Source organism: Cyprinodon tularosa, unplaced genomic scaffold (genome assembly GCF_016077235.1).
Source record: "Cyprinodon tularosa strain WSP-4 unplaced genomic scaffold, ASM1607723v1 ctg533, whole genome shotgun sequence".
In the NCBI taxonomy this organism is placed as follows: Eukaryota; Metazoa; Chordata; class Actinopteri; order Cyprinodontiformes; family Cyprinodontidae; genus Cyprinodon; species Cyprinodon tularosa.
In genome coordinates, this window is record NW_024039267.1 from 547,996 (window position 1) to 562,673 (window position 14,678).

The 14,678-nt window shown below is 42.7% G+C and overlaps 1 protein-coding gene across 1 annotated transcript in view; it reads left to right on the forward strand.

Annotated features, from left to right (window-relative positions):
- The first annotated feature begins 5,949 nt into the window (after positions 1–5,949).
- rps6ka3b (ribosomal protein S6 kinase, polypeptide 3b) overlaps positions 5,950–14,678 on the forward strand; it is a 100,640-nt gene continuing 91,911 nt past the window's right edge. Inside the window, exon 1 of the mRNA XM_038304439.1 lies at positions 5,950–6,332. Coding sequence (XP_038160367.1) covers positions 6,270–6,332 — 63 coding nt within the window. The 5' untranslated portion in view covers positions 5,950–6,269. The remainder of the gene's footprint in view (positions 6,333–14,678) is intronic.

The following is a 14,678-nucleotide window of genomic DNA, read 5'->3' on the forward strand; positions in this document are numbered from 1 at the left end:
TATGAACAAATGTCACCAACTGATGAGGTCTTAACTTCAACTTCGACTGCTACTGAACAGGAACTGAGCGCTGCAGTTGCTTCTAACCAACCAATAGGCTGCCATTGTAGCCTGAAGACACCGCCCCTCATTATCATATTAAAGCAGAAGCGAAGAGGGGAAAATAGAATGTGATAAATAAGGAAATAGTTAATGAATAAGGGAAATTGGTAAATGGGGAAAATAATTTTTTTTTTCAAACAAATGGTAAATGAAAAATAAAAGAAAAATTGGTAAATAAAAAAGGGATATATGAGAAATTGTTTAATGAAACCGGGAAATAGGAAATCGGGTTAATGGAAAAAGGAAATTGAACAGTGGTTAAATTAAAAGATTAATGAAAAATGGGTAAATGAAAAATAGATAAAAGAAAATGGGTAAGTAAAAAAGGGATATATGAGAAATTGATTAATGAAACTGGGAAATAGAAAATTGGGTTAATGGAAAAAGGAAATTGAAAAATGTTTAAATTAAAAAAGATTAATGAAAAATGGGTAAATAAAGGGATAAATGAAAAAAAAAATAGATAAAACAGAAATTGAGAAATAGATAATCTGAAAAATAAATAAAAAATTGGCTTAATGAAAAAGGGAAATTGAAAAGTGGTTAAATGAAACTTAGATTAATGAAAAATGGGTAAAGGGATAAATGACAAATAGATAAATGAAAAAGAGAAATTGGGAAATTGATAATATGAAAAATAAATTAAAAATTGGTTTAATGAAAAAGCTAAATTATTTATTTAAATTTTTTTTTATTTATTTCACTCATTTTCTTCATTTTTTGATTTATTTTACTCATTTTTTATTTATTTCACCCATTTATTTATTTAATTTTGGCTGAAATGGCTCTCCATATTAAATATCAGACCAAGTATAAAGTCAAGTTTTCTTTGGATTTTCTTGGGATTTGTGTTATCCCACCATTGTCCAGCAGGTGTCAGTGTAGGGCTGTGATGAACTAATCTGACATTTGGCGCAAATCTCAGAAACTTGGTAACAAATCAAACATTTTTTTCCATAGATTTATAAATGTGATAATTATCTTATGATTGGAGCTTATTCATAAAGCATTACCTGGATTATTTGCTGGGAAGTATGGAAAGACATGGGAATAAATCTTTGCCTAATATCCAATATTAGGCAAAGCAGTTGTTGGATAAAAGAGGACAATTTAGAATCAGTTTTTAAGTCCCTTGACGTGTATTTCATTAGTTAGACAACTAGCCAAAAACATTTATAGTCTGGTGTATCTCAAATGTTCTCTTTAATATGATTTTCTTAGTTTCTGCTAATATAAATCTAAAATTCAGCTTCAGAAAGTTAAACGCTGACACTGAGGCACCTAGGCAGTCATGTTGAGACCGCTGATTGGTTATTGTTTCAGTCGACACTTAGAAAAGCTCATTACCAAGAAAGGTAGGTGACATGGAGTGACCTATACTGATTATTGTGGAGAAAAGGTGTGGCCTATATTTGCACTAAGAGGGACAACCTCAGCCTTTACACACTACAAATAAAAGGGAGCTGTTTTATGGGGCTTTTTGGAATAACTCCCAGTCATGAAAAACACAAAGAACTACTATGTAGTTGCAAATATTGCATTAACCCAATAAAAAGTGTTTCTAATTTTGACATCTTTTAGATTTTTTTGGCTTTAAAGTTGAATTTTAACTGCACTTCTAAGAACATTTTTGGTTTTTAGAAATCCTTCATTATAGATATACAGGCTGCAGCCTGTCTGTTCACCACAGGTATTTCTAGGAAATGAAATTACAGTCCTCTCCTGCTGTCTGCTAAAATATTTGGTGATCATGTCCACTGTGTATCCATCCAGCAGACAGTCACTGACATTCTGCACAAAGGGGGTAAACTGAACTCTACAGGTCACTGAAGCTTGGGTTTGCCAGAGTGCTGCATCCAGACATGTTAATGGAAAACTGGGGCGGAGGAAAAATGAATCCTCAAGCATTTATTTCTGATTTGTAGAGATTAATATGAGCGAAAGCAAAGCAGACACTGAAGATGGCCTTAAGGCTGCTAGTAAAGCAACCAGGCCATGCCTGATCTCCTGCATGCTTCCCTGCACTGATGAGGTAATCAGCACTCAGGTATTCATTACAGACACAGTACAGTAAATGAACATTGATGGATGGATGTTTAAAAAAATAATTTCTAATCCATCTGAGGTCTAGGTGACAGTAGTAGCCTAACATTTGTTGTCACAGCTCTGAAAACAGCCCTCCAACTGCATTCCTAATAGGCAGGGCTCCTCAATTACCACACCCTGTTTGGGTTTTTTGTGACTGGAAATATTTCCAAACGGTCAAAATGCTTTTCTGTTGAGAAAAAAAGTCTATTCTTTTGTCCCGTTGACAAGCAGAACATAGTTCTATGTCAAACAGAAAACTCAGGCGTTTTCTCCGACATCTCACTGACAGGACTTTAAAGCATAGGAGCAGTATGATGGATTCACACATTCTTGAACTGGTTTCACTTTCAAATCCCTATTTATCATGAATTTATAAACATATTTTCCTTCCACTTAACTTTCTTTAATTCAGCATTCTGTGAAGAAAAGCTGCTGTTACTGCACTACTATCAAGTCAGTTCTCGAAGGCCGATACTTTATTTATGTATTTCATTCAATTAAACATACCGTAACTCATTCATGAAACCAAAACCGTGACTGAAAGGATCAGAAGGAAGTAAAAGTTATATCTTCCACTATTAATAAAAAAGGGGGAAAAAAGTATTACAATGCAAAAATAGCATACAATGTTTACTAATTCACAAATACAATGATATTTCATTAGGTTATTCGTTATCATGGCTTCATCATCAACAGTTTCAATATTTTTTATAGTATAGAAAACCTTTTTGATTGTTTTAGATTGTTGAATTAATCAACAGCTCTATTAGAAATACATGGCAGTTTGTTTTAAGTTTTATTTTCTCTCTCCTTCTGTAAATCTATTCGAATATTTTTTTTTTCCATTTTTTTTTCAAGTCTTATACGTGAAAAAATTAAAATCTAGATAAGTAATTTTTTTCTTAAAATAATTTTATTTCTTCTTGAATTGAGGAGGTAAAAGAGAGGTTTTGCTAATAGAACAAGACAATTTAGATTTAAAATAAGAAAACAATACTGCATCATCTAATGATCTTATTTTAAGAGCAAAAATACTGCTTCCATTGGCAACCTATCTCATTTATCTTCTAAAATTAAGGATAAATACAATTAATTTAAGAAATCTTTACTTATTTGTAGATTGTTTTTCAAGTTTATTTAAGATTATATACTCTATCAATTCATTAGGCTTTAATATGATTAAAGGTATAAATATTGGTTTTGTATGATCTCCGTAGCCACTATATGGAGTCAATATTGCTCCATTATAAGTAAGGAACACATACTGGAAATGCAAATTTGAAAAAAAAAAAAAACAAGCAGCAGCTCAGAAATTAAACTCAGAAAAATATTCATACCCCAAAAATATTTCCTTAAAATTTTTATTCTTTCAATTTATTTTTGTTAATTTATTTTCATATCTTTTTTTAATTTAATTTCTTAAATTTTTTTTTTTACATATTTGAAATGTAGTTTTTTTTTTCAAGTTTCTCTTTTGAGGGTATGTTATATAAATAGTTTCCTTTTCAAATAGTTCTTTATAGATCACATTCTCTTCATTTTAAGCCCAATAAAAACGTTAACGTCCATGCAGAGCAATAGAAATGCGTCTTTGCTCCTCACATCGGTGAAAAACCCCCATAGTAAGGAGAGTTTTATATGAAAAACCCAATAAAAAAAATATATAAAAAACTGTTTGTAAAACTCAATTTTTAAAAAACTGAAAAATTTAAAATATTAATTTGGAATGTGAAATGTGAATTTCAAATCTGAGAACACTACTGAAGCCCAGATCGGTCGTGTCCCTCTGATCCTTTTTTTTAACCGAGGTCTTCTCGAAAAAACAAGTTAATTTTCTAATTATCTAAAGATAATGAAAGACATTTTTTCGTGATAACGAGATGATGGGTTTTAAAACCGATTACATCCTTCAATAGCACAACAGCTGGAAATTATTTATAAGTATAAATCATGGCAGCCTATGTGTAATTCTGTAAATAATGCTGTGTTTAACTTTTAGGTAACGAGACAACGTTGCTGGTTTGATGATTCTCTTCCACTTCTGATTCATAAGCAAATCGTCCTATGCCTGCGGCTGTTTTCTAAAAGCCTAGGTGTTACGCCTGTAACTGGTATCAGATGCATAAACCCCCAAAATGAATCCAGATTAAAGATTTTCATTAAAAAAACAGATTTTTTTTCTACTGTATTCCATGCAATCCAATCATCCTCGACTGCACAACTACTAGGCATGGATGGACTGGGAATCCAGGGCTGCTGATCAGCCTCATTCATTACTCATACAGGTTAATTATCTCCTAATCTCAAGAAATCAATAACTGTTTTATCCTGATAATGAGATAATTATCTCGTTATCTCAAGAAAATAAATTAATGGTATAACTGTGATAACGAGATAGTTATGTCGTTATCTTGAGAAGGCAAAGGGAAAAAAGGCTTCCGTAGAATGCAGCAAACTTTCTGTCTTTGTTATAACACTACATTTGATCATGGGAAATATGTGTGCTTGACTAGAGGGGGAAATTTCATAAGGAAGACGAAATCATTTCTAAAGTACAATATTATGTTTCATAGGTTAATTCAAACAATCAGAAAGTGCAGCTTAAACCTATTGCTAAAGGTGAAACTTTATTGTTACATATACAATAAGGGGAAAGATGGCAAACTGAAAAACAGTGTGCAAATACCACAACAGAATCTGCAAACCAGAAGCGGAGAAAGTGTATTCAGGGCAGATTTTATTTCTGTGTGTCTAGTCTAAGAATACAGCTGACACTAAAACCAATTTGAAACTTGATTTTGACCTTTTTTTTTTAGTATAAAGTTTTATTGCTAAGTTGTTTCCCCCCCCAAGTTTTCATTCACAAAACATGTTCTTTGCTTGCAACATAATCTGGAGGTCTTCAACAGGGGGTTCTCGACCCCTAGGGGGTCCACGGAGGAACAGCAGGGGGGTCTCCAACGTTTTGTTTGATTACTTATTTTTATATTCCCCCTGCATTTTTTTCCAATAATTGAAATTTCTTTAAATCCACATTAACATGAATTGAACACACTGTAGTAAACAGATAAATGGAGGCAGAAGATGTCTTTCAGTCATCAATGCACACATTCAGCGACACACAGGAGCTCTTTCAAGCTGGGCACCGTTTCATTCACAACACCTGTCCCATCAAGGAGGAAACAGAAATACTTTAATAATCCCAGGGAGAAATAACTTTAGTTACATTACTCCTTATATAACAGAGTGACTATAGGACCAGTTTGATAGAACACAATTTGATAGAATATATATAATTGGGGGGTCCGCGCTCCATCTCGCCATCCTTGGCCTGGAAAACATTGAAGACCCCTGGCATAATCAACATTTGGGTAATGTGTTTAATATTGATCTATTTAATATCATTAGAGACATCTACATTAAATCCCTAATGCTTCCATCACACTCTGCGTATATATCATATATTTTTTCCTTTTTTAATCCGCTCATGGAAGCAAAGTAACCTTTCCATGTTTAATTAGGTCCCACCTGTGCTGCGCTTTGTTCATGTTTGTAATTCTTATTCAGAAATGTGAGTAATAAAGTCTCCATGTTGTGTTTTTTTCCAGTGTGGTCAGTGATTATGACTCATGCTGAAGTTCAAAGCAGGGCCGACCTCTCCCCGCTCAGGTAACGCCTCCCCGACGTCACGCACGCCGACGTCAGCCGCCTGACGGACAGGTAAGGCGACACCGGCCGCCATATTGGGAAAGAACGGAAGTAAGAGAGAGAGAGAGGGAGATTAGAGAGGTGGAGCAGTTTCCGAGAAAAGGGCGTCCTCCTTTTTTTCTTCTTCAGTTTGTCTCTCCGGAGCAGGAAGGGGCGGTCTCTGCGCCACACCACAGCCGGAATTAGCCCGCGTTCGCTCGGCTCCGCTCGGTTCGCCTCCAGCCGACTCAGAACCGGAGCAGAGGGCGAGAGGAAGAGGAGAAAGAGCCAGGGTCGGGACGTTTAACGGCGGGAGAACAAGCTGGAGTTTACAGAGGCGGCGGAGAGGAAAGGAGAGCAGGAATAAAGGAGGAGAAGAAGAGGAGGAGAAGATGCCTCTGGCTCAGCTGGCAGATCCCTGGCAGAAGATGCCGGTGGGGGGGACGGCTGGAGAGGTGAGAGCCTGCAGGGACCAAACCCTCCAACTAACTCTGCTCACTGCTGAAAGCTCTGAAAGCTGCAATATCCAGCAGAAATATTTAAAAAATAAACAACTAAATTATATCACAATAATATAGTTTAATAACAAGTTAACTTTTACACCCTAGAAGCAGAAATAGACTCTGCAGGTCCCAAATAGGGCTGTGTTTCTGTAGAAGCTCGGTTTAAGCTCAGCTTCATGTCTAAAACAAGCTGCAACATGTCAAAAGTGGAGCAGTGGGACTGGAAGATGTGCAGAAACGATAAGGGGCTGCAGAGTCTGCTCCACAAGCTGCTGGAAACTTTGCATTTCCAGATTATTCTGCAGAAAAGAGCTTTGTGTGAAGGAGTCACTGATCTCTGTAATGACTCAATTTGCATTGTGAGCCTCCAAATGTGGAGCTGTCACTGCAGCTTACAGGCTGCAGGATGATGCCTGCACTAGAAAACCTTTGGATAAGTTAGTGGGGCTACATCTAAAGCAGAAACACTGAAGGTCATCTACATGAAGGAGAAAGCACCGCTCATTCAGAAGAATTAAATAAAAGTGAGCTAAAAGCTTCTTATTTAGGTTAAAGAACAACTTTTATACAGAAAGATGCTTTATTACCAGATGGAATAATCTAAAGGCTCAGTTTAAACTCAGTTTTAGCAGAAAAAACAAGCGTAAACATTTGAAATGAAGAGATTGCGCACATAAGTATAATGTTTCTGATCAGAAAAAGGGTTTTAGTTTTACTGCAGGGGATGGAAATCCTCCTAAAAGCCAACAAACGGGTTAAATATTTGCTGAAACGTGCTGGAGCTTGTAGAAAAGACAAAAATGTGACACCCTGATGTGAAACCAAAAAAAAAAAAAAAAAATTACAAAGGGATCAGCAGCTGCACGTAAAAATGTCCTCCACTCACCAGGATCCAAATGTAAACGAGAAACCGCGAGATGATAAAAGTATTTCCCACCCTGACTTCTTCAGCACGCAGTTGGCCAGGCCGCTGGGTATGTTTGTGACCCTCCTCTGATCACAGAGGGTGAAACAAATATGAATGGGTGCTGAGGAAGCAGTGGAAAATGAACATTAAAGCTCGGAGGAGAAAATGAGATTACAGAGCACTTTAAACCATCGCTATGATCTCAGAGGAAGCCATGATGGAAGAAACAAGACACCTTAGTTTACATTCCAGCAGAGGCTTAACAGCGAGGTCAACTTTGACTCATCAGCTGATGGACGGTCTGCAGATGTACAGAAAGTTCACTTTTATTTGTCTGCATCAGATAACTGATGGTTTGCTTTGTGCGGCCTGGAACTTTAAAGGACGCAGCCGATGCTCCAAAAATACAGCGACAAACATCAGGATCTGTTAGAAATATGAAAAAATACATGATGGTGGATTATTATGAGGAAGGAGGAGCTGCTGAGATGTTCTCGGGTGGTTCGGGGAGCTGGAGGGGATGCTAGAGCCCGCAGCATCACTATTTTCATCAGACACCCATGGTGAAAATGATATGATTAAATTGGGTCCATTTAACAAAAAATAGAGCTTAGGTTTAAGGTTAGTTAGAGTCTGGATGTGTCGTGTGGGCAGGATATGAAACAAAGTGCAATATTTCACAGCATCCTGTACATAAAAAGGTTAAACTCAATGTTTTTTTGCCAAATCTAAAAATAAATCCTCAAGTTTGAACTCCTGTTGTATCAAAAAAGTTGGATTCAGTTTATTCAAATCTGACTTTATGTGATCCTTTAAAAAAAACAAAAAACAGTGGGTCTTCTGGCCTTTAAGTTCTGCTCATCTTCAAGTCATTCGATCTGGACCGAGCTGCGCTCTGAGAATCGTGCTTATGTGTGGGAGGGAGGCGTTCCGACCATAACTGGATCGGCAGCCTAAGCTGATCATTAATCCGTCATGAAGGTCAAATAAAGTCACTGCAGGGAAATCCAGAAGTTAAATGTGTCAAATGATGAGAGAAAAGTTTAGTTTAAAGGGGAAACGTCTGTTTATCCTCTACAGAGAGCCTCCACTCAGCTACTTCAGAGGATTTAGGTCCATTCTGGGTCAGAACCTGCATGTTGGAGCTGTAGGGATGAGAACCATGGTGATAAAGTGATGTTCTGTAGTGATCTGTGTCTGATGCTGTGAGGAAACAGCAGCTTCTGTGTTTTTATGCCATCTCCTGTCGTAGTGGATGAAGGTTATAAAATAAAACATTTTAATTTGGCGTTTAGTTAACAGGAAGAATCAGTTTTAGTAACCTGGGTAACCCTTTGACCTTTTTATCTTTCTAAGCTTTATTTAGGCATCTGTTCAAAAACAAACCTTCTCAGGCTTTGATATAATCTAATCATCCGTTTGATGGTGCGGTAGATAAAATCCAGCGCGCTTGTTTTATCTGCTGGGTGATTGGGGCTAAAGGTGTCCCATCAGTCCGCTTCCTACAGACCCGTCCTCTGCTGCCGAAGACGCTTTGATTTTATCACAGAGAAATCAGAATCAGACGTGGAAATAGAAATATGAGATTGTGCTAAAAAATGCATGAAACCAGGGATTCGTTTGATCAAGATTCAGGAAATTCCTAAAATATTTAGCAGGCAGGCGACTTAGACGGCTTCTGCATGTTTAGTTTTTTTATGCTGAGGAAAAGCTCTAAGCGGCGTTCAGACTCAGCTGGGCTGCTAAACGCTAAAAGCTGTAGAAGAGTTGATGGGAACCGTTGTTAACTGTACTTAAAGTCCAAGTCACCACTTCCTAGAACATCCCAGATGTTCCTCCATCGATTGGCTGCCTCTGCTTATGTCTCAGAGGGAAGAACGCCATGGCGCCATTCTCCTCAGCACCACTCTGAAGCTCCTATTAGCACCAAAGATTCATTCATATCGCATTTTTAAGATGTGGATTGTTTTGATGCAAATCAAAGATCTAAATTTAAACAAAAAAGAAACATTTATTAATAAATCAAAGAAAACATATTAATGAGGAGGAAACTGGAGATAGATGCATGAAAGGACAAATACAGGAATAAAACACAAATTTCAGCCACAGATACTAATCCATGGCCACTCAGTTGCTTGGTAATTGGCCAATCGGATGGCAGCAGCTCAGCCCATTGAGGCTTCAGGATGAAGATGGACGGACAGGGATCAGTCCAAAGAGTTTGGACCTCCGACACAGCAGGTGTGTTATAGAAGAACATTTTCCTTCTTCCACATTCAATCAAAATTCGCACCAGATTTGGATGAAAACTGGATTCCTTTCTGATGACGGTGGACCGTCTTCTGATGGCTGCTTCCATCAGGATGATGCTCCGTGTCACAAACATCATCTTTAACTGGTTCCTTGAACATGAGTTGACTGGGCCCCAGTGGTCTCCGCTGGCCCCTCATCCCCGTTCAGCAGAGCATCTTATAGTATGATTGAAGTGGAGATTCACCTCATGGATGTTAGTGAGGCAGATCTACGTCTGTGATATTTCCATGTTTATTTGGTCTAACTCAGCTCAGAAGATCATTTCAAAAACATTTTTGACTTTATTAAAGAATGAAGGCAGTTCTGAAGAGCAGTAAGGGTGAGAGCCAATCCCAGCTAACCTCTGACATGTCTGGACATACAACTTATACCAATATTTTTATAGACTCGCTCACTTATCCTTTTGGAATTGTAAATAAACGATCTCGCTAACATCTCTTCTACCATCTGCAACCAGATGATCTGATGCTGATTTCAGATCAGTTTATTCTCAGAACTAATACCAATGTATAATGTTTCCCTGCTGGAGCGTCGATGGATCAATGAATGAAGAGCTTGGCCCTAATTCGGTCCGATGAAACTCAGATCCATCGGAGAAAAGTAGGAAAGTCGGTGTCAGCAGCCTGCCTCTGAGAAGGGCTGGTGTCATGATATGGGCTCATGCCTGCTTGTTGGATCGAAGCACAAAAGTCCAGAAGAGGTTTTAGAAGTTGTTACCTTCAGGATAACGGATTTAAGAGACATCTGAGGATTTTTCATCTAACTGGGGGGAAAAATCGCATCCTGAATGTTTATCAGACACGGAGGAAGGAGATGGCAGCGCCTGAGGTTCTCAACTGGTTCTATAGATGGATAATTTAGACCAATGGTATGAAGATCCAGCACTGACGGATACCTGAGGATGTTTGATGAAACTTCGAGCCTCTTAAAGTACTGGGGGAGGAGGATGACAGGAAACGGTGGAAATTGTGTAAAATCTTTGCTGAAATAAACGACTGGGCTTGATCAGAGCAAATATTTTGGATCTGTTTTGCCCAGCTTTACCGAGCATTTTTTATTCCAGAGCTCCGTGTGAGAAGGATCTCCGTTGGGATTTACGTCTGTATTGTCTTTTTCTCAGAACCTTGGGCTGAGAACGGCTCCCTGCGCTCTTCCTCTCCTTCCTCCAACAAGTTTTGAGTCTTGATAAACATCAGGAGGCGGAGCTGCCGCGTTTGAATGTTTCAGGAAGAGGCTACATCTGTGAGAGAGTGTCCATTTCCTGTATGAGTCGTCACATGGGCGGCATGGAGAAATGTGTGCGTGGCTCTCTGTGTTTTACTATTCAATGTGTACCAACAGACCGACCACTCGTTCCTTCTCCATCTCCCCTCCTCCTGAGGAACTCGGACCTGCTTGGCCTGCCTGCTGCTCGCCACAAACAGGAACGTGCAATAAAACCCACCTTTGACCACTTAGCTGCTCCGTCCTCTGCAGTGCAGTTAGATCAGAGCACAGAGACAGTGAGTCACAGAGAAGGCGAGGAAACTGCTTTTTGCTGAGTGGAAATAAAGATTATTGCAGGTCTGGTTCTGCAGCTCTGGTTCTGCGGCTCTGGTTGTGTACCTTTGGTTCTGGCACTTTGTTTCTGGCGCTCTGTTTCTGGCGCTCTGTTTCTGGCGCTCTGGTTCTGCAGCTCTGGTTCTGCAGCTCTGGTTCTGCAGCTCTGGTTCTGCAGCTCTGGTTCTGCAGCTCTGGTTGTGTACCTTTGGTTCTGGCGCTCTGGCTCTGCAGCTCTGGTCCTGCGGCTCTGGTCCTGTAGCACTTGTTCTGTAGCTCTGGTTCTGCGGCTCTGGTTGTGTACCTTTGTATCTGGCGCTCTGGTTCTGGCGCTCTGGTTCTGGCGCTCTGGTTCTGCGACTTTGGTTCTGGAGCTCTGGTTCTGCGGCTCTGGTTGTGTACCTTTGTATCTGGCGCTCTGGTTCTGGTGCTCTGGTTCTGCGGCTCTGGTTGTGTACCTTTGTATCTGGCGCTCTGGTTCTGGCGCTCTGGTTCTGGCGCTCTGGTTCTGGCGCTCTGGTTCTGGCGCTCTGGTTCTGGCGCTCTGGTTCTGGCGCTCTGGTTATGTAGCTCTGGTTCTGCGGCTCTGGTTGTGTACCTTTGTATCTGGCGCTCTGGTTCTGGCGCTCTGGTTCTGGCGCTCCGGTTCTGCGACTTTGGTTCTGGAGCTCTGGTTCTGCGGCTCTGGTTGTGTACCTTTGTATCTGGCGCTCTGGTTCTGCGACTTTGGTTCTGGAGCTCTGGTTCTGCGGCTCTGGTTGTGTACCTTTGTATCTGGCGCTCTGGTTCTGGCGCTCTGGTTCTGGCGCTCTGGTTCTGCGACTTTGGTTCTGGAGCTCTGGTTCTGCGGCTCTGGTTGTGTACCTTTGTATCTGGCGCTCTGGTTCTGGCACTCTGGTTCTGGCGCTCTGGTTCTGGCGCTCTGGTTCTGGTGCTCTGGTTCTGCGACTTTGGTTCTGGAGCTCTGGTTCTGCGGCTCTGGTTCTGCGACTTTGGTTCTGGCGCTCTGGTCCTGCGGCTCTGGTCCTGTAGCACTTGTTCTGTAGCTCTGGTTCTGTAGCACTTGTTCTGTAGCTCTGGTTCTGCGGCTCTGGTTGTGTATCTTTGTATCTGGCGCTCTGGTTCTGGCGCTCTGGTTCTGGCGCTCTAGTTCTGGCGCTCTGGTTCTGGCGCTCTGGTTCTGGCGCTCTGGTTCTGGCGCTCTGGTTCTGGCGCTCTAGTTCTGGCGCTCTGGTTCTGGCGCTCTAGTTCTGGCGCTCTAGTTCTGGCGCTCTGGTTCTGGCGCTCTGGTTCTGGCGCTCTGGTTCTGGCGCTCTGGTTCTGCGACTTTGGTTCTGGAGCTCTGGTTCTGCGGCTCTGGTTGTGTACCTTTGTATCTGGCGCTCTGGTTCTGGCGCTCTGGTTCTGGCGCTCTGGTTCTGCGACTTTGGTTCTGGAGCTCTGGTTCTGGCGCTCTGGTTCTGCGACTTTGGTTCTGGCGCTCTGGTCCTGCGGCTCTGGTTCTGTAGCACTTGTTCTGTAGCTCTGGTCCTGCGGCTCTGGTCTTGTAGCACTTGTTCTGTAGCTGTGGTTCTGTAGCACTTGTTCTGTAGCTCTGGTTCTGCGGCTCTGGTTGTGTACCTTTGTATCTGGCGCTCTGGTTCTGGCGCTCTGGTTCTGGCGCTCTGGTTCTGCGACTTTGGTTCTGGAGCTCTGGTTCTGGCGCTCTGGTTCTGCGACTTTGGTTCTGGCGCTCTGGTCCTGCGGCTCTGGTTCTGTAGCACTTGTTCTGTAGCTCTGGTCCTGCGGCTCTGGTCCTGTAGCCCTTGTCCTGTAGCTGTGGTTCTGTAGCACTTGTTCTGTAGCTCTGGTTCTGCGGCTCTGGTTGTGTACCTTTGTATCTGGCGCTCTGGTTCTGGCGCTCTGGTTCTGGCGCTCTGGTTCTGGCGCTCTAGTTCTTGCGCTCTGGTTCTGGCGCTCTAGTTCTGGCGCTCTAGTTCTGGCGCTCTGGTTCTGGCGCTCTGGTTCTGGCGCTCTAGTTCTGGCGCTCTGGTTCTGGCGCTCTGGTTCTGCGACTTTGGTTCTGGAGCTCTGGTTCTGGCGCTCTGGTTCTGCGACTTTGGTTCTGGCGCTCTGGTCCTGCGGCTCTGGTCCTGTAGCACTTGTTCTGTAGCACTTGTTCTGTAGCTCTGGTTCTGCGGCTCTGGTTGTGTACCTTTGTATCTGGCGCTCTGGTTCTGGCGCTCTGGTTCTGGCGCTCTGGTTCTGGCGCTCTGGTTCTGGTGCTCTGGTTCTGCGACTTTGGTTCTGGAGCTCTGGTTCTGCGGCTCTGGTTGTGTACCTTTGTATCTGGCGCTCTGGTTCTGGCGCTCTAGTTCTGGCGCTCTGGTTCTGGCGCTCTAGTTCTGGCGCTCTGGTTCTGGCGCTCTGGTTCTGCGACTTTGGTTCTGTAGCTCTGGTTCTGCGGCTCTGGTTGTGTACCTTTGTATCTGGCGCTCTGGTTCTGGCGCTCTGGTTCTGGCGCTCTGGTTCTGGCGCTCTGGTTCTGCGGCTCTGGTTGTGTACCTTTGTATCTGGCGCTCTGGTTCTGCGACTTTGGTTCTGTAGCTCTGGTTCTGCGGCTCTGGTTGTGTACCTTTGTATCTGGCGCTCTGGTTCTGGCGCTCTGGTTCTGGCGCTCCGGTTCTGCGACTTTGGTTCTGGAGCTCTGGTTCTGCGGCTCTGGTTGTGTACCTTTGTATCTGGCGCTCTGGTTCTGCGACTTTGGTTCTGGAGCTCTGGTTCTGCGGCTCTGGTTGTGTACCTTTGTATCTGGCGCTCTGGTTCTGGCGCTCTGGTTCTGGCGCTCTGGTTCTGCGACTTTGGTTCTGGAGCTCTGGTTCTGCGGCTCTGGTTGTGTACCTTTGTATCTGGCGCTCTGGTTCTGGCACTCTGGTTCTGGCGCTCTGGTTCTGGTGCTCTGGTTCTGCGACTTTGGTTCTGGAGCTCTGGTTCTGCGACTTTGGTTCTGGAGCTCTGGTTCTGCGGCTCTGGTTCTGCGACTTTGGTTCTGGCGCTCTGGTCCTGCGACTTTGGTTCTGGAGCTCTGGTTCTGCGGCTCTGGTTCTGCGACTTTGGTTCTGGCGCTCTGGTCCTGCGGCTCTGGTCCTGTAGCACTTGTTCTGTAGCTCTGGTTCTGTAGCACTTGTTCTGTAGCTCTGGTTCTGCGGCTCTGGTTGTGTATCTTTGTATCTGGCGCTCTGGTTCTGGCGCTCTGGTTCTGGCGCTCTAGTTCTGCGACTTTGGTTCTGGTGCTCTGGTTCTGCGACTTTGGTTCTGGTGCTCTGGTTCTGCGACTTTGGTTCTGGAGCTCTGGTTCTGCGGCTCTGGTTCTGCGACTTTGGTTCTGGCGCTCTGGTCCTGCGGCTCTGGTCCTGTAGCACTTGTTCTGTAGCTCTGGTTCTGTAGCACTTGTTCTGTAGCTCTGGTTCTGCGGCTCTGGTTGTGTATCTTTGTATCTGGCGCTCTGGTTCTGGCGCTCTGGTTCTGGCGCTCTAGTTCTGGCGCTCTGGTTCTGGCGC